We start from the raw sequence: 20,156 nt of genomic DNA, 5'->3' as shown, positions 1-20,156 counted from the left end.
AATGTCTCTCTACCAGAAAGATCCCTTGCTTGGTTGTCTAGGTAGTTACCATCGTTGTAGTATGTGTGCTAGATTAAGTGGACCCAGGGGATGTCCCTTTTCATGAAGGACTTGCGTAGGAACTTGAGTAAAAGGGCATTGTTGTGAGATGAGAGGTCAATGACGCCTAAACCCCCTTCCTTCTTGGGTAGACAAACCAAAGGTCAAACAGCTTTGGAGGGTTTTATTTTTAAGTTCAAATCTGAACCTCCTTGCCCGTGATGAAGGGGCCACGCCTGATATTCTATCGTTTTTTCCATTAATGCTGGTACGGATGGGTAATTTATATCTAGATATAGGGGTTATTTTTGTAATAATCTTCATTATACCTGGTATAATAGTATAGGTGGGTAATTTTCATGAAACACAGTAGATTCAAAGGCTATTATGATTACATTATATAGATCGATGGCCAGATGTTTTGTTTCTTTAGAGATTTTTTTGATTTATATTATTTTTAGAGCATCCACGTATGATCATAGGTAGCTTTATGTGGAGACTTCAAAAGGAACTTCCAATTAGTAATAGTAAGATAGGATGGGGTGGTCCGTACCCATTAGGAGTCAAAATCCTTACAAATCTCGTGTCAAAGTGTCGGTGTCCGGACCTCGCGGTCTAGCACCAACTAGTAATGATGCTGCATGTCCCAGCCCCTAGATGGTTGATGCAAGAGATAACACAATGACACCGGATTTATCCTGGTTCGGGCCAATGAGGCCGTACGTCCAGCAGGGGGAGGGAGTACTGTATTATCTTGCACCGGGGTGCCTATAGTAGGGGGTACAAGCTTGAGCGGGAGAGGGAGTGAGGCTCCCAAGTCCCTGGATGTGCTAGAGGCGATTGAGGTGAATGCCAATATCGGAAGATGGGTATGCGTGTGTGCAATTGAGCGTTCACGGCTTGTCTGGATCCGTCCCGAGTGCGTGCACTCCTCCCTCCCTTTATAGACTCAAGGAGGGAGGTTACATGCGTGAGATATCCCGAATCGGGGGGAACAGTTAGTAGCTCCTATCGCTGAGTGTTGTGAGGCATGGCGTCGGGCGTGGTCGTCGTCCTTGCGAGTCCTGCGACTGTGTCCAGGGCGTGTTCATGTCCTGTGGCACCAGGCGACGGTATGTCAGTGACTGCTGGGTGCGCAGTGCCTTGCGTCGGATGAGGTAGGGCGTCGAGGGTGCTAAAGACACCGGTCTTGCCCCGGTCAAGAGCCGTACCGTGTTCGAGGGTCGTTGCTCATGCCCGTCGAGGGTCCTACAAGGGAGAAAGGTACACGGGGTAAGCGGCACAGTGGCAAGGTGATGTCAGGCAAGTCCGCACAGGGCGCCGCAGACCTGCCTGCGCCAGGAATAGCGGCACAGTGGCGGGCGCAGACTGACGAGACGCCGGTCACGTTCGCTGTGTGGCATGGTGATCGACGTCGGCTTGCGCCGCCTGACTCCATCTGACTCCCGCCCTATGCCATGGAGTGGTTGGTGAATTAATGTGCCCCGTCCCGTCGGGTGGTTGAGATGCTGCCACAGTCTGCCGAGGGTGGTCTCAAGCAAGGCGGAGTTTCCCCCCGCGCCGAGGAGGGCTCAGCTAGGGGGATCTCGAGCGAGGCGGAGATTGCGCTTCGAGGGGCCTCGGCGGGGAGCCCTCGAGCGAGGCGGAGTTCGCTCCACGGCTGGCGAGGCCTCGGAGGGGCTGCACCGTGGAGCTGGGCCGTGGGCCAAGTGTTCACTTGGGCTTCCTGTCCCTAGAGTGGCTTTGGGCATCCAAGCTTGGACGTCAGAGTCGCCCTAGGGAAGAATTCGGCCCAGGTGCCTAATCGCGTTTTGAGGGCATTTCAGTCCCTGGTTAGGATGCCCCATGATTATGGTACCCGACATAAAGTACAACTCTTAACTCGGATTGGGCATTTCGGATCCGTCTCCGAACCGGTATGATCGCCACTGGACCGGTCTGACTGAGGTGCAGATCTTTCTGAAGGCATAACTTCCTCATCCGTACTCCAAATTGAACGTTCTATATATGCATTTCGATCGTCTCGACAAGATCTACTCAATGGTGCTGTCCAATTGATCATTTGATAACCTTTTTTTCCTGACTGGTATAACCCAGCGAATCTTGACTTGTGCCAATTTTGGGTGTCAACACCTACATTCACATATAAATATTCAAGGCTAGTCCTTCCTTAATCTAAAAAAAATCTCAAAACATGGTTCTTCTTCCATCCTCAACCACCATTGCTCTGCCTTTAATCGAAAAAATTGGTCTGCCAAATTCATACCAGCTCTTAATCTTACTCAGACCTGCCCAGAATTGTGAGCCACCTTTGAACTTATGCTGGAACAAGCTCTTGTTATGGTATTTCCTCCACTCTCCAAACCTGTGAATCCATTTCCCCAGCAGAGCAGTATTCATAGCTCTAATGTCTAAAAAACCGAAGCCACCACATTTTATATATGCAGTAGTGCTGTTGACGGACGAACGACAAAGGCGAGGAAGACTGACTTCACCACAGAGTGTGGGATCACCACCGAATGGCGCCATCAGCCTCGCATCACCCGAGTTTCAGTAATTCGCTCTTATTGGGTCAACAAAAGTGAGGCCCTATACTAATTTTCAAATACCACTTTCACCATCTTGCAAACACTTTATTTGCGTGCTTATTTGAAAATACATGATTTACATTAGTGCAACACTAGCATATATAGAATGTGGTTAGTTCTTTCATGTTTCTTTTCTTTTCTTGCTTTCTTCTCATCTGTACATAAACTGTTTGGTTCTTTTCTAATAAATTCTAGTAGGGGGTGCCCCTCCTGTTCCCATCGGGGGAAAAAACACTAGCAACAAGGTGGAATTGCAATAATGTAAGTGCTGCACTGGAGCGACCACCCAACCACGCTCTTGTTTCTGAAAAAAGGCCTGCCATTTCCATGATGCACGCTTCCATCTATGTGCATTAACGTTTTGACGGACGGTTGGCGATGGCGAGGAGGAGACTTGGGGACTGACTCTGCTGCAGAGTGGAATCGCCACCAAATTGGCACCATCAGCCAACTGTTCGTCACACAACCCATAGTGAACTGAAAGCACCTTTACGTACGTCTCTTCCAACAGTAAGCGACCAAGAATCACATGACAGTAGTCACCTCAGCTATCTTGCTGCCCCTAACAAAAGACCAATTAATTAGCCATTAATCACATGACAGTACCGCTTGGGAATTGTCGACCTTGCCCGCCGATTAAGCCATTAATTGTGGATGGTCCTACAAATTTTCATCCGTTGATCGCGGTTACACCACCCAGTGTCAGCCGGAACTCTCTCCGGCGGCCGGATGGAACTCCAGCGAACTCTCACAACTCTCCGGTGAAATGAAAGAAAACTGCCGAGCAATCGCCTCAGCGTTTTCTGTTTATAGCTTCTACTTATATACATGAGCTACAAAGGAAACGAAAACTGCAGGGAAAGAAAAAGAGCGGCAGAGCTAGTCTCGCCGTCCGCCATGTCCGCCACGACCTCAGGTGCGTGTGCCATCCCACACGCAGTCGTGCCGCACAAAGCTCGCCACGAACGCCCAGGAAACCAGGAACGTCGTGGCGCCAGTACTGGACGCGCTCGGGAGGATAGGAACGATCCAAGCCGAGCTCTACATCTACTCTAACTGAATAACAGACTGAGCGGGAACTCAGGGTTACAGTTTTGCTCACATTTCACCCCCTAAGCCTGATGTTCCTTGCTGATCTTCCCGACACCCAGCTTCACACGCAACTCACAGAAGCGATCACGCGCTAGCGGCTTCGTCAAGATATCAGCCAGTTGCTCCTCAGTGCGGACGTGCTCAATGTCCATCTTCCCATCGCCAATGCACTCTCGAATGAAATGATAGCGCACATCTATATGTTTACTTCGATCGTGGAAAACGGGATTCTTACTGAGTGCAATCGCCGATTGGCTGTCCATCTTCAGAATGAAGGCCGCGCGCTGCTTGCTCTTCAACTCGGCCAGCAGCTGCGCCAGCCAAACGCCTTGACAGACCGCTGTAGTCCCCGCGATATACTCAGCTTCACAGGAAGACAAGGCGACGACCTTCTGCTTCTGTGATTGCCAAGTCACCGGACAGGAACCAAGATAGAAGAGCACGCCGGTAGTGCTCTTCCGTGTGTCGACATCGCCGCCCATGTCTGCGTCGCACAGTTTCAGCTCGCTCCCACCGCGCTTGTAGTAGCAGCCGTAGTCGATCGTCCCCGTGATGTAACGTAGGATGCGCTTCACCGCGGATAAGTGCTCGGAGGTGGGGCGCTCCATGAAACGGCTCACGTAGCCGACGGCGAAGGTGATGTCGGGCCTGGTGTGTACCAGGTACCGCAGGCAACCAACGAGGCCCCGGTACTCAGTGGCATCCACCGGCGCTGCAGTGCTGGTCTTCGACAACTTCAGGCGGGCCTCCATCGGGGTGTGACATGGATTGCACGAGTCCATGCCCGCGCGCTCAAGGATCTTGCGCGCGTACCCAGCCTGGGAGAGGCTGATCCCATGCTCTCCCTGCTGCACTTCGATCCCCAGGTAGAAACAAAGAAGTCCGAGGTCACTCATCTTGAACCTGGAGCTCATCTGTTCCTTGAACTTGGTGATCTCCGCAGCGTTGTTGCCGGTGATGATTAGATCATCGACGTAGACTCCCACTAGCAGCCGCGATGCACCCTCGCCGCTGGCGTACACCGCGTGCTCGGACGCACTGTGGCTGAAGCCGAGAGCCACCAGCGACTCGTCCAACTTGGCGTTCCATGCGCGCGGGGCCTGACGAAGTCCATAGAGCACCTTGTCGAGGCGCAGTACCTTCTCCTCTTGCCCGGCGGTGACGAAACCAGGAGGCTGCCGCACGTATACCTCCTCGGCTAGCTCCCCGTTTAGGAAAGCCGATTTCACGTCCATGTGGTGGACGGGCCACCCTTCCTGGGCGGCGAGGGCGAGCAGCAAACGCACAGACTTGATGCGAGCCACAGGCGCGAACACTTCATCAAAGTCTATGCCCTATTGCTGCACGTACCCCTTTGCCACGAGACGCGCCTTGTGCTTGGTCACCTCGCCGGCGGCGTTCTTCTTCACCTTGTATACCCACTCAGACCGATCGGGCGGTGACCGGCCGGAAGGGGAACCAGGCGCCAAGTCTTGTTGCTCTGGATGGCGTCGATCTCCTCCATCATGGCACGGCGCCAGGGCTGGTGCTGCTCGGCCTCTGCGAAGGTGGCCGGCTCCTCCTCGATCTACGGGTGGAGCTCAGCAGCAACTTGGCGAACAGCATACCCAGGTGGAGTTGCCGCGCCCAGCACGTTGTCGACAGTGCGGTAGCGTGGCTCGACGTCGTCATTGTCGGCGTCCCAGTACTCCTCAGCATGCGGCGGCGGCGACACGAACTCGAGCTGCGCTGGAGCAGCAGCCGGCGAGGCAGGCGTCTGCGGCGTCGGGGCAGCAGGTGTTCCCGGTGGAGTAACAGGAACGGGGGGCGACGGCGGCATTGGCGATCTTGGGGCCGGGCCAGCGTCGATCTGGGTGGATCCCAAATCCATGGAGTGGTACTCGATGATGAGTTCCCGATCTGCGCCATGGTTCTCGTCCTCCCAGGTCCACGGGGTCGGCTCGTCGAAGACAGCATCCCTGGAGACGACGGCGCGTCGTGATGCGGGATCGTAGAAATGCCACGCCTTGGCGCCGGGCTCGTAGCCGATGAAGACCACCGGTGTCCCGCGGTCGTCGAGCTTCTTGAGGTGCGGCTTCGTCGCTTTGATGTAGGCAACGCAGCCGAAGGTGCATAGGTAGTGGACGTCCGGCCTGCGGCCATGCCAGGCCTCATACGGGGTCATCCCGTCGACGGCCTTGGTGGGCGCCCGGTTCAGTAGGTACACGGCGGTGGCGACCGCCTCTCCCCAGAAGAATGCCGGCAAGTTCCGGCTCTTCAGCAGACTGCGCGCCATCGTGACGACCGTCTGGTTCCTTCGCTCGACTACGCCATTTTGCTGCGGTGTGTAGGGCGCGGTGCGCTGCCGCTCAACGCCGCGCTCGGCGCAGTAGGTGTCGAACTCGATGGAGGTGAACTCGCCTCCATTGTCGGTACGCAGAACCCGCAGGCGTCGCCCCGTCTCCACCTCCACCTTGGCCTGGAACTTCTTGACGGCGGCAAGGGTGTCGCTCTTGGCGGCGAGCAGTGCCACCCACATGTATCGGCTACGGTCATCAACCAGCAACAAGAAGTAGGCCTTACCACCGGGGGTCGCCGGCGTGATGGGGCCGCAGAGATCTCCATGGACAAGATCCAGCAGCCCTTCCGCTCGGCGTTTCGCCTGGGACGGGAACGGGCTCCGCTTGAGCTTGGTAGTGACGCAGTCTGCGCACAGCTGGTGTACATGCTCGACGGAGGGGAGTCCTTCCACCATGCCCCGCTGCTCCAGCTTGCGCAGGGCGTCGAAGTTCAAGTGGCCGAACCGCTCGTGCCACAGCCACGCGCTATCGAAGGCGTGCGCGGCCAGGCAGAGCGGCCGGGCTAGCTTCACGCGCAGCAGGTAGAGGCGGTTCGACGAGCGCCTCACACGCACGATCAGGCGATCCTGCTCGTCGCGGATCCGCAGCAGGCCGTGCCTGGCGTGGACGTCGCAGCCGCCTTCATCCAACTGTCCGAGGCTGACGATGTTGATGGTGAGCCTCGGAATGAAGTACACCCCCGTGAGCGGGAGGTGCTCGCCGGTCTTACCCTCGAATAGCACCGTGCCCGCGCCCTCGATGGTGACCTCTGAGCCGTCGCCGAACTTGACGCTGCCGTGCACTGCCGTGTCGATGTCGGTGAAGGCGTCGCGGCAGCCGGTCATGTGGTTCGTCGCTCCGCTGTCGAGGTACCACAATGAATCGTCATGCTCTGCATCTCCGTCAAGCTGGGCGAAGACTTTACCCTCGAGTACGCGCAGCGGGCGGCGCTCCAGAGAACTAGGAGTCCCCTCGGCGTGCGGCGTGGTGGAGGTGTTGGGGAAGACGGTTGCGTGGGCCATCAGCAGCGCGGGCTCGTTCTCCTCCTCCGCTTGCGCGACGTGGGCCTCGGCCTTGGGCTTGCTACGGCAATCCTTGGCCCAGTGGCCGTATTTGCCACAGCGTTTGCACTGGTCGCGGCGGGTGGCCGCCCCAGTACCATCGCCCGGCGATGCAGCGGAGGATTCCGCCTTGCCGCGCCCACGACCGCGACCGCGGCCTCCGCGCTTCTTGCCGCCGGCGCCGCTGGAGCCGCTGCTGCTGCTCTTGCTGTCGGAGTCCCGGAGGTTGAGCTTGGCGCGCCATTCCTCTTCGCAGAGAAGCAGCCGGCCTTGGCTGTCGGTGACGGGCGCCGCTTTGCGCCGTTGCTCGACGACGCGCAGCCTACCGGTCACCTCCTCCACGGACATGAGGTTGATGTCGAGCAGGGTCTCGATGGAGATGGCGACTTGCGCGAGGTGCTCGGGGACGAGCTACAACATCTTCCTGACGACATCAACCTCCGGAAGATCATCGCCGAGGAGGCGCAGATCAGCGGCGAGCCCGGTGATGCGGTTCGCGAAGTCCTCCGCGGTTTCCGCCTCCTTCCACACCAGGGCGTTGAACTCGCGCCGGAGCTGCTGCGCATTGGCCTCCTGCACGTGTGTGACGCTGACGCGGATCCTCTTGATCGCCGTCCATGCCTCAGCCGCGGAGTTCCTCCTCTCACGCAGGCTAGACAGCATCTCGGGCGGCACCGAGCGCAGGATCGCGGCGAGCGCCAGGCGATCGTGGCGATAGTTGACCTCCTCCCCGACCTCCGGCTCGACGGCGTACCACCACCCAGCAGCCTCGAAGTTCACCTGCATCAACATCGCCCACTCTTGATAGTTGGTGCGTGTGAGCATGGGAAACTGAGTGCCGGCGGCGGTGTTCTCCGTGACGTTGCGGTGGACGATGACCTCGCGGTGCCCTCTGCGCGGCGCTGGCGAGAGAGACACCCGTCGCTCCCGGCGCTGACCGCCGCCTGGCGGAGCGGACGTGGTGTCCATCCCACGGCTCAACCTGGCTCTGATGCCACGTGTCAACCGGAACTCTCTCCGGCGGCCGGATGGAACTCCGGCGAACTCTCACAACTCTCCGGTGAAATGAAAGACAGTGGTTTTGATGCCGAGCAATCGCCTCAGCATTTTCTGTTTATAGCTTCTACTTATATACATGAGCTACAAAGGAAACGAAAACTGCAGGGAAAGAAAAAGAGCGGTAGAGCTAGTCTCGCCGTCCGCCATGTCCGCCACGACCTCAGGTGCATGTGCCATCCCACACGCAGTCGTGCCGCACAAAGCTCGCCACGAACGCCCAGGAAACCAGGAACGTCGTGGCGCCAGTACTGGACGCGCTCGGGAGGATAGGAACGATCCAAGCCGAGCTCTACATCTACTCTAACTGAATAACAGACTGAGCGGGAACTCAGGGTTACAGTTTTGCTCACACCCAAGGGGGTTTTAGGCCACGTCCGGACACCTGGGCAGGTAAGTACCATCCACTCTTTTCATCAGATTATGGGGTTAATAAGTTGAGCTTTTCACTTAATTCTCGATCTGATGCAGGTGCTACAAAAGGGGCCCAATCAGCTAAGACAACTTCAGGATCAACTGGGGAGCTGGCAAGGTCGCCATCGAGTACCGTTCGGTCTCCACAAGCTGGACTGACGAACGATGAGAAGAGGCGATCCGCAGTGGTGCCCCAGGATGGTGAGTACCAAGCTGTTTTGGAATCATTTAGCGTTGGTAATCCTGTCATAAATATGGCTGCGGTGTCTGATATAGAACATCTCGTTGTGGCGATTACAGAGGACAGAACACCGCTGCATGCTGCTGGCGCGGTGATGCTGGCGCTGTCTCTGCCGTGCGCTACCGAGGGCAGCCAGAGGAGTGCAGCAGCTTCAGCTGGGAAGCAGGCCCCCCTGACGTCCACCAACACGCGATCGCCGGTCGTGACACCTGCAACGGCGCATTTGGACGGTAAGCACCAGGCTTCCATGGTTGATAATCCAGCTGCTACCGCACCTGACTCTTCACATGTTGCAGCCTTGCTGCCGGCCTCACATAGCAGCCACACAGCATCTTCGGTGGCTGCCACATCGGGCGACACCTCAGGATCTGTCAGTGAGGGGGTGAGGACTCCATCTAGGGCTATCCAGTCACCACAGATAGCATCACCAAGGACCCGGGCTGCAGTTGCTACTCCAACAGCAGGTAACTCACCCGACCCCTCAGACTCACAGTCTGGTTCAGTTTTTATAAACGGCAAACGCAGGAGCGCTCGAGCTGGTAACTCGTATAATGCAGATGGCATTTCTGCAGCTGACGAGCCAGTTATGGACAAGGCAATGAGACGCACCACTGCAAAAAATCTGAACCCCCAGGCGACCCCATGCAAGAGCACAGGAATCAGCTCTCCTGCAGGTACCCCTCCTTCTCTTTTATTTGGCAAGCTTTCCGAAGAAATTTGTTCCAATAAATTAAAATCAATTGGTATCTCGTTGGGGAACAGCAGTACAGTTGTTAACTTTTCCTTTAATGCTCTAAAAAGAATTGAGATAGACAGATCCTCTGTACAGCAACATAGAAGCGGAGCAGACCGGGTTAAGAGATATGAGAATCCGTTTGACACAAGTGATGAGGAAGACGCGTTTCAAGATGACGCACTCTTAACCCACTTGGTCAAGGATTTAACAGATACAGACTTCGATGATTCGGAACTGATCACAAAAATTTGTGATCTCAAGGTATCCAGACGTAAGTCGAAGTCTTCTATTAAAAAAGACAAGGCCCATAAGAGGGCTCACAAGCGATATAATAGTGTTTCCCCATGAGAGGATTCTACTGGAATAGCAGAGGTCTTTCAGACTTGGCTAAATATCGCTACATTTCAGAGGCAATTAAGGAACACAATCTCGACTATGTGGCTGTCATGGTAACCGGAAAGAGGGACATGTCTAGAGCGAATCTGAATCGCCTGTCGGGAGGCGCAGATTTTACCTGGCACTTTCTTCCCCCCCAGAGGGCGGTCAGGCGGCATACTATTGGGAATAAATTCAGCGGTTCTAGATTTAAGCTTTATAGCGGAAGGGGAATTTTTCATAAAATTCCATCTTCGCAATAAGAGCGACGATTTCAAATGGATTCTAATGGCGGTTTATGGCCCGGCTCAAGATGACTTTAAACCAGCATTTTTAGCAGAACTAGTTCGAACCTGCCAGCAGAATCCTTTGCCAACCTTGATAGGGGGTGACTTTAACATAATGAGACATAGCAAAGAAAAGAACAAGACTAATTTCAACCCCTGCTGGCCATTCCTATTCAACGCAGTCATTGACAGTTTCGATCTTCGGGAGATAGAGTTGACAGGTCGCCAATTCACCTGGGCAAATTCTCTACCAGACCCGACTTTTGAGAAACTGGATAGGGTGTTGATGTCCACGGAGTGGGAATTCAAATATCTAATGGTAACGGTGCATGCGCTGGACAGAGGAGTGTCAGATCACGCCCCATTACTATTGGATACTGGCGACTCTTCCTTTACAGGGAATTCGGAACAGTTCAAAATGGAACTTCCATGGCTTTCTCATGAGGACTTTAGGGAACACGTGGCTGAAATTTGGAATAAACTGGTCAACGGACAAAATGCTGTACAGAGATGGAACCGAAAAATGGTGGCTCTTCGTAAACACCTAAGAGGTTGGGCTAAACACCAACATGGAGATTATAAAATCCAAAAACAGAACCTCCAAGAGACGGTCACATCATTAGACACACTAGCGGAAAGCCAGAGTGCTAACGGATGATGAAATGACGCAGCTAGAAGTCGCACGCGATGGCTTGATCAAGCTTTTGCGAGAAGAAGAACTCAAGTTCTACCAGCGTGCTAAAGTCACTGACGTCCTTTTGGGGGATTCCAGCACGAGGTACTTTCAGATGGTTGCAAGTGGCAAGCATCATAAGAAACTTATCTTCTCTTTGGATAACGAGGGAGTCAAAGTGGAGGGGCAGAATAACCTCAAGAGTTATATCACCCAATTCTACAAACACCTCTTCGGACCCTCAATAAATAATAACTTTTCTTTTGATGAGGATGCGACAGAAGACATCCCCCATGTCACCCAAGCTGAAAACGAGTTTCTCACGGCCCCTTTCACTGAAAAGGAGATTCGGGAAGCTATCTTTGACATGGAACACAATAAAGCACCAGGCCCTGATGGCTTTCCAGCGGAGTTTTATCAGCATTTTTGGGACGTTGTCAAAGGGGATCTGATACAAATGTTCCATGAACTACACAGCGGTGAAATCCCAATCTTTAGTCTAAATTTTGGTGTAATCACCCTGTTGCCCAAAACCCAGGACGCTAGCAGAATACAGCAGTACAGACCCATCTGCTTACTAAATGTGAGCTTTAAAATCTTCACGAAGGTCGCGACCATCGGTGTTAACTCAGTCGCGGATCACTTGATTAGCCCAACTCAAACAACCTTTATGCGAGGACGGAACATCCTTGAAGGAGTTGTTACCCTCCATGAAACTGTTCATGAGTTGCACCGCAAAAACCAAAGCGCAATCATCTTCAAAATAGATTTCGAAAAAGCTTACGACAAAGTAAAGTGGGATTTCCTATTACAAATGCTTCGGATGAAAGGATTTTCACCAAAATGGATTGAGTGGATTAGATCCTTCATATCTGGCGGGAGTGTTGCAATTAACGTCAACGACAAGATTGGCCCTTTCTTCCAAACAAAAAAAGGCCTTCGACAAGGAAATCCCCTTTCACCCATTCTTTTCAATGTGGTAGCCGATATGCTAGCTTTGTTCATAAACAAGGCAAAGGCAGATAATTAGCTGAAAGGTGTTGTGCCGCACCTAGTAGAGGACGGCCTTTCAATACTTCAATATGCTGATGATACTATCCTATTTATGGAACACAACCTGGAACAGGCTCAAAATCTGAAGTTAATCCTTTGTGCGTTTGAGCAATTATCGGGGTTGAAAATAAACTTCCATAAGAGCGAGCTCTTCTGCTTCGGGGAAGCAAAGGAATTCGAAGATCATTACATGCAGCTGTTCGGATGCAACACCGGATCCTTCCCAATATGCTATTTAGGAATACCGATTCACTATCGGCGTCTATCAAATAGTGACTGGTTGAGGGTACAAGAACGGTTGGAAAAGCGCCTCAGTAGCTGGAAAGGGAAAAACCTATCCACAGGAGGAAGGCTAACACTAATCAACTCGGTTCTTAGCAGCTTGCCAATATATATGATGTCCTTCTTTGAGATTCCAAAAGGGGTTCGTAAAAAGTTGGATTACTTTCGATCCCGCTTCTTTTGGCAGAGCAACACGCACAAAAGGAAATATCAGCTAGCTAAGTGGGATATCCTGTGCCAACCGAAAGAACAAGGGGGCTTAGGGATACAAAATTTAGAATTAAAGAACATAGCTTTGGTCAGCAAATGGGTGTATCGTCTGTTAACTATAGATGGCACGTGGCAGCAAATCCTACGTTACAAGTATCTAGGGACAAAGCCTTTGGTGCAAGTCCATTGGAAAAATGGGGATTCTCATTTCTGGGCAAGCTTAATGAAAGTGAAAAATGATTTCCTCAAATTTGGCACTTTCACCATAAAGAATGGGTCTCAAGTAAGATTCTGGGAGGACATTTGGCTAGGAAATAGACCTTTGCGACAACAATATCCGCAGTTATATAACATAGTCAGGAAGAAACAGGATACGGTGGGCCAAGTGCTTTCGACACCACAACCCAATCTATGTTGGCGCAGAGATCTAATAGGAAACAACCTAGCAGCATGGAACAACCTGGCAACCCGACTGGCCGCTCTCAACCTTAGCTAAGAGGATGACGAGTTCAAGTGGGATTTAGACCCTTCAGGTGTCTTTTCAGTTAAGACACATTACAGGGCGCTAATCAACCGGAATGTTCCCTACGATAATAAGAAGCTGTGGAAATTGAAAACACCGCTTAAAATTAAAATCTTCCTTTGGTACCTTAGGCGAGGGGTCATACTCACTAAGGATAATCTTGCAAGGAGGAACTGGCAAGGCTCCCAAAAATGTTGTTTTTGCCACGAAAAGGAGACAATTCAACATCTCTTTTTTGACTGTCGTCTATCTAAAATGGTCTGGTCAATGGTACATGCAGCCTGGGGCATTAGAAGGCCTTCAAGTGTTGCAAATCTATTCGGAGGGTGGCTTAATGGAATACCAAAACAATTCAAAAACCTCATCCTTGTAGGCGCGGCAGCCCTATGCTGGTTTGTCTGGCTCTGCAGAAACGCTGTGGTATTTGAAAACAAAAATTCCTCTTTTTTGTAGGTACTCTACAGGACTACACACTGGCTGCGCACTTGGGCTACCCTTCAACAGCCTACTTCACGGGAGGCGCTTGCTGCGGCCTCTCGGTTCTTGGAGCAGGTGGCCAAGGATATTTTCTCCCAGGCGCATGGGTGGCGATCTAGTCATAGGATTGATAGTCACTAGCGTTTGGCTTTGTGTCGGACTCACTTTAGGTTGTGTGTTTTTTGAGGCAGAGGCCGGGATCGTTTTCAAGACGTTGTATCTTCTCGATGTAACATCTTGAAATCAATAAAGTTCCCCTTTCAAAAAAAACAAAAGACCAATCTGCTGGCCAAGAACACTGTCAATGAAGCGGCCTGTGACGTATGCAAAACAAGTCTGGAAAGTCCGGACCATCTCGTCCTACACTACTGCCCCTTTGCTGCTTCACAGTTCTAGGCGACACAGGGGATCCCAATCCCGGAAGACGCATGTGTCTCCCAGCGATGGCAACTGAAGAAGCCAATGATCCTTCCTGACGCTCACTACTCTGCATACCCCTGCTGCTCTGTGCCTGGCAACTGAAACATAGGCACGGCGTGTCCTCTTCAGGTGCCAGGAACCCTCCCTACTACACCCACTGCTCAGTTTGCAAAGCAGAAGCGCTACTCTAGCTGGCATTGCAGGTCGCCGAGACAAGATCAAGCTGTTGCTGAGGACTGGTGTAACTACTATTCCTAAGCATCTTTCCCATGTTTGTGTTTTAATGAGCCCACAAGAGGCTTCACTAATATATTGGTGGCTCCTCAAAAAAAACTTGTACATCTCTAGAAATTTCGATTTTGAACAAGTTTATGTTCATTTATTGTACGATGTCCATATCTATTTTTTTAGATAATGAAAAAGAATATCCGGCTTCACCCCGATGTCCACATCTATATATATGTAACCAATCATCAATTCATCGTGTAAATAGTTGTAGTCAGTCCTCCCGCATTGACACCCTACCGTTGTTGGGATAAAAGCAATAACAATGCGCTAATACCTCGGCTTGATTTGCATTCAAACAACCTATCTGGCCCAATACCTCGGTTGCCTATATCCCTTGAGAGTCTGGACATCTCTGAGAACTCTTTGTCAGGAACTCTGCCACCAGATATCGGATCTAAACACCTAGAAACTCTGAATCTCGCCTCCAATCATGTCAGCGGGCCTATTTCAAAGTGTATTTGTCAAATGAGAAGTCTGGGTGGGCTGAACTTGGCCAACAATCTAGTTGATGGAGAGATCCCGTTATGTTTGAAGTCAAGAGGGTTCCGTGTATTAATTTTACGTAACAATAGATTATCTGGAAAGTTCCCGTCATCTTTGACAATAATGTGGAGGCATCTATATGTCCTGGATCTATCATGGATTGGAAATTTCACAGAACTTAGAATACTACAACTTAGCAACAACATGTTTACTGAAAATATTCCATCAACCATTACCAGACTAAACGTTCTTTCTAAACTGGACTTGGCAGGGAATAGTTTATCAGGGCCCTTACCCCGGCATTTGGCAAATTTGTCGGGTATGACTATTCGTACATTATTGCCATTAAGGGGGCTGGAAGATATGCTTGTTAGCGTGAATTTGTCTGTGATCACCAAGGGGCAGGAACGTTACTACATAGATTACGAACTTTATGAGATGGCGAGCATTGACTTATCATCTAACCACTTGACAGGTAGAATACCAGAAGGAATAGCTTCTCTAGATGGAGTCATTAATCTGAATTTATCAAGGAATCAATTGAGTGGAAAAATTCCAAGAAAGATTGGGGCCATGCGATCATTGGAATCACTTGATCTCTCGGAAAACAAGATTAATGGAGAAATCCCACAAAGCCTTTCAGCTTTAACATATTTGGGCTACATGGACTTGTCGTACAACAATCTTACTGGAAGAATTCCATCAGAAGGACAACTCTGACACCCTGTATGTGGAATACCCATTTATGTACAACGGCAACAACGGGCTTTGTGGACATCCTCTTCTAAAGAATTGCTCATCAAGCAGAAGTGAACCAAAGCATTGTCATCACGAGATAGATGGACATGATTCTAAGGTACATCCATTTTCTTTTGGACTTTGCGTAGGATATATGGCTGGTCTCTGGGTGGTGTTCTGTATTTTCCTATTCAAAAAGCCATGGCGCATTGCTTACTTCTGCCTATTCGACAAAACATATGCGTTTGTATTTGTTACATGGGCAAGATGGGTCAAAAAGTCAGCTAAATATTAGGCCAATCAGTTAGGTTGAGCATAAAGTCCTTTGATGTGCTGCCCCGAGTATATATGGTTGTGTAGGATATATTATATTTGGTTGTGTATATATGTTGTTTTCTTTGAAGTCAGGCATCTTGAATACTGTTCAATTCCTTTTTTATCTTTGCACTGTCAGTCTGTGCTCACTCATGTTGATGCCACATGATGAATGCTAGATCAACTACATGATTACTTTCAACTGCATCAGTTTTTGTCAATGTGATGCATTAGATTCAAGGATTTACAATGGTCTTCTAGAATTATCACTGCTTACATGCACAGTACAAAATTATAGATATGACTTTCTTGTTGATGGTTCAGCAACCATAGGCCTCAACCCGAGACAATGGGGTATTTTCCTTTGCCTTCACGCGTAGAGAGTTATGCTATATGGTCGGGACATTGAGCATCTATACACTCACACAATATGAATTATACATTAAGGAAATTCACATAACAATAGAAAGACTAGCACCACAAATCTACAATCTAAAATATTTACTAACATCTGTGGTTTCAATAATGGAAGAAACAACCACATTCACCTTAAGTACATAAATTACCACATTAATAAAAAAGAACAGATTTACACCATTTATTATATATCATCAAATGGCCTAAATTACATAAAGATAAAACCACTTACAGACCTGCCCTACGTTTGCATCTCTGTACAGCTGCCTCCATCTGTCGTTCATATTTGATCCAAGACTCCACGGTGAGAGGTGACGTTTCAAACCCATCACACGTGCCTTGCCTGCCACCTCCAGTTCTACTTCTTTCTTTTAAAAAATTTGCAGTTCTCGAACCCGCCTTCAAATTCAAATTCTGGTTGCATAGCTGGATTTCTTTTGAAAACATCTTCAAAATAAGATGTTAATTGCATATGTTTCAACAATATTTTTTTAAATACATATAAATTGCTTACATAGATTAAGATACCAACATAAACTAGTAAAAATACTTAATGAACTTGCTAAAGTTACCTATCACTGATCATGCATTAAATGTCCACATACCCCAACACAATTGTTTGCCATCATCCTCTAATCACATCATCCAATTATCTTGTAAATATCAACGACAATATCTATTTAACTAAACTCAGGCGAGTCAAGCAACATTTTGTAAAATGATGAGCAACTTCTGCAAAATTCATAAGCAAATTTGAATACACTAAAAAAGCATTTTTCTCATATGAAAAAATATTTCTTGAAACATAGTGGTGTGGGATCTTGTTTTGAAGCTCTTATTGAAACGAGTGCAACTGTGTCACCAAATTTTGATTTGGACACTCGATATTGAAACTACGGCTTTTTTGTTTGAAATCGTTTATTCTCTACACGATGCGGAAGTTGACCAGTGTGGGAAAACTACCAAAAAGAAAATTGTGATTGGGGACTTCCAAAAAAGGAGCAGCCATATAGCTGGCCTAACGTTAGCCAGGTCCTTAAATAAAACATTAAATGTCAAATTAACTAGTGAAATTTGGAATTTAAAAAATAAGGAAATAGTAGTTTGATCATAAATAAATTGGAACCAAAATATATATCTAAAAGGGTCAGTTGGATCCATGCCACTACAATTTCACGAAGTTGGATTTCATGTTGAAATCCATGCCATTGAGTGGCATGATTTTCAACGTGAAACCCAATTTCACGGAGTTGTGGTGGCATGAATCGAATTTTCCCTATCTAAAATGTCCATGTCAAATACACTTAATAAATCAATAAATATATAGTAAATGTAACGAAATTAAATATTATAATTTTTCATCTCGATCATGAATCAGAAATTCCAATTAATGAACACATTCAAAATAGTATATGCAATTATTTGAATATTATAAGATGTAAAAATAATGAAATTTATTTACAATGAGTATTTTATTCATTAGGATAAGGCTTTGGCTGACAATTACTCCATTAGTATTTAATTTGCTCAAGATCCACTAACATTTTATTTATGTGATACAAAACTATAGAAAATTTATATCTTATACTATTCAAATAATAATATCTTTTGCGGGTAACAAAATAATACCGCATCAAGCAGGTAGTGGAGCAAGTAAAATATGCAGAATGCACAAGATTGAAGCTGTGACATCCAACGATAACAAAATAATAATGTTTTTTTGCGGGTAACAAGATAATAATGTTTTTTTAGCACATCTCGAGAGCTTCTATTGATTTAACGAATCATTACAATCTCTGTCTGCAATCTCCATAAGCCAGTTTGGGAGAGAGCCAGACCAAGAGAGAAAAGGAGTGGTCGCAGAGGGCATACTCGCACATCTATGAGCAGCCTCGTTGCCCTCCCTATGAACAAAAGATACATCAAAAGCTGAAAACAAACTACTAAGCTCTCTGATTTCGTGCCAAATTCCGGAGATAGCGCTGCGGAGCCCATTTTCTGAGCGGATAAGGCTCGCCACCTGCAAATTGTCCACCTCCAGTATCACTTTTGTTGCAGCCTGCTCACTTGCCAACAGCACCCCGTCCCGTGCCACCAAAGCTTCTGCCATTGTCACATCTGCAATATTGGTGTAAGCACGAGCCAATGCAGCTATAACTTCACCCTGGGAGTTTCAGAGCACCACACCACTAGCACCAGATGCTGACAGAGCCGAGAAAGAAGCATCCGTGTTAACCTTGACCTAGTCCTCCGGCGGTCCCCTCTATCGTCTGCGAAGCGGATCTGGCCTCACCTCCTGAGTTGTAGATGAGCATACCAAATCCTCTAACATCTTGGAGATGTGCCTGACCGCCGCTCCAGAATTCCAGCTCACCCTTCCGTGCTTCCGTGCGTTTCTTCCAGCCCAAAGGGACCACACACCACAAATGATCATGGCCGCGTCCGTATTCAGGACCTTATCAGGAGACAGGAGATCCCTGGTCCAAGTTGCTGGATGCAATGCTGGAATTTTGATGCCCACTAAATCTTTGGCTGACTGCCAGAACCTTCTCGCCAAAGGGCATTTGAACGCCACATGGAACAAAGTTTCACCTTCCTCTCCACATGTTTCACAGAAGTCTTCTTGTTCTACATGTCTCCGTTTCAGCTCCCTTTTTGTGGGTAGGAAATTGTTCACTGCACGCCACCAAAAGATACGTATTTTTGGAGGAATCTTCAGTTTCCATAGCTTGTTCCAAATACCATCAGCATAAGACGAACCAGATTTATTTCCTGCACTTGCTTCCTTCTGTCGCTCATCAGCTTTCAGGAGTCGGTAAGCTGAGCGAACAGAATATATTCCAGTTCTCTCATAGTTCCAAGCGACTGTATCTTCCACCATCCTCACACCAGCCTTGATTTTAAGTATCTCTTCTGCATCCCATGGTACAAAGGAGTCACGCACCAGATCCTCATTCCACCTTCTAGTGCCTTGGATAAACAACTCATCCACCTGCTCAACAATGACATGTTCTTGTCGGAGCAGTGGTTTCAGTTTCAGCGCACCTGGGATCCAATTATCATTCCAGATATTGATTGAATTCCCAGGTCCAACCCTTTTGATTAAACCCCTCCGGAGAACGTCTCGACCATGCAGCAAAGCATGCCACGTCTCCGAAGATCTCTTCCTTCGAGTAGCCGATAAGAAATTACCATGGGGGGAATATTTCCCTTTAATTACTCTCGTACACAAGGAGTCAGGCCGCGTAAGTAGGCGCCAACCTTGCTTCCCAAGCATAGCCTGGTTGAAAAGAGACGTATCACGAAAGCCCATACCACCTTCACCTTTCGGAGCAGTCAACTTAGACCATTTTTGCCAGTGAATCTTGTGACTATCAATTGAACTGCCCCACCAGTAATTCGAGATATATGTTTTCATCTTCTTGCAGATAGGTGCTGGCAACTTAAAACAGCACATCGGATATGTTGGAACAGCCTGCGCATTTGCCTTTAAGAGCACTTCACGACCAGCACAACTCATATTGTTTTCCCCCCATCCATGAACAAAACTCCTAATCCTGTCTGCAGAGTAATCAAATGTCCCATCAGATACTTTTCCCACTGCAGTCGGCAATCCCAAGTATCTTTCTCCCAACGCTTCAGTCTGAATTTGCAGAGAACAACACACAGCTTGCTTCATGTTCTGATCACAATTCACACTGAAGAAAACTGCAGACTTTGCTTTATTTACCAACTGTCCAGATCCACGATGGTACAGTTCCAGTATATTGGCCAATCTGTTTGCACCCCTCGTGTTTGCTTGCATAAAGATTAAGCTATCATCTGCAAACAATAAATGAGAAATCCAAGGTGCATGAATTCCAACCCGAATACCTTTTGCTAAGTGTTGTGGCCCACAGAACTTTAGCATGCTCGTCAGACCTTCTGCACAGAGCACAAAGAGGTACGGTGATATAGGATCTCCCTGCCGAATACCTCTTGTTGGCTTGAAAGTCGGTGAGAACATACCATTTATTCGGACTGAGAAGGAAACGGATGTCACACATTTCATAACCAGATTTTGCCACCTC

At 49.0% G+C, this 20,156-nt stretch overlaps 1 protein-coding gene and 1 pseudogene across 1 annotated transcript; both read left to right on the top strand.

Annotated features, from left to right (window-relative positions):
• The first annotated feature begins 8,302 nt into the window (after positions 1-8,302).
• Positions 8,303-13,544, top strand: LOC120645730. The gene is made up of 5 exons (XM_039922483.1): positions 8,303-8,321; positions 8,626-9,039; positions 9,106-9,273; positions 9,382-9,483; positions 13,402-13,544. Exons 1-5 carry the CDS (start codon positions 8,303-8,305, stop codon positions 13,542-13,544), a joined length of 846 nt encoding a protein of 281 aa, XP_039778417.1.
• Positions 13,545-14,937: 1,393 nt separating this feature from the next.
• Positions 14,938-15,876, top strand: LOC120645729 (annotated as a pseudogene).
• Positions 15,877-20,156: the final 4,280 nt, after the last annotated feature.

The sequence above is a fragment of the Panicum virgatum genome, chromosome 8K (assembly GCF_016808335.1).
Source record: "Panicum virgatum strain AP13 chromosome 8K, P.virgatum_v5, whole genome shotgun sequence".
Taxonomy (NCBI): Eukaryota; Viridiplantae; Streptophyta; class Magnoliopsida; order Poales; family Poaceae; genus Panicum; species Panicum virgatum.
The sequence above is the reverse complement of the archived record's forward strand: the minus strand, read 5'-3'. Positions and strand labels throughout refer to the sequence as shown.

Excerpts from the sequence above, each read along its gene's own strand:
- LOC120645730 (XM_039922483.1), top strand. Across the intron at positions 9,040-9,105 it reads TGCAACGGCGCATTTGGACG|CCTTGCTGCCGGCCTCACAT; the intron begins GTAAGCACCAGG and ends CACATGTTGCAG. Across the intron at positions 9,274-9,381 it reads AGTTGCTACTCCAACAGCAG|CTGACGAGCCAGTTATGGAC; the intron begins GTAACTCACCCG and ends GCATTTCTGCAG.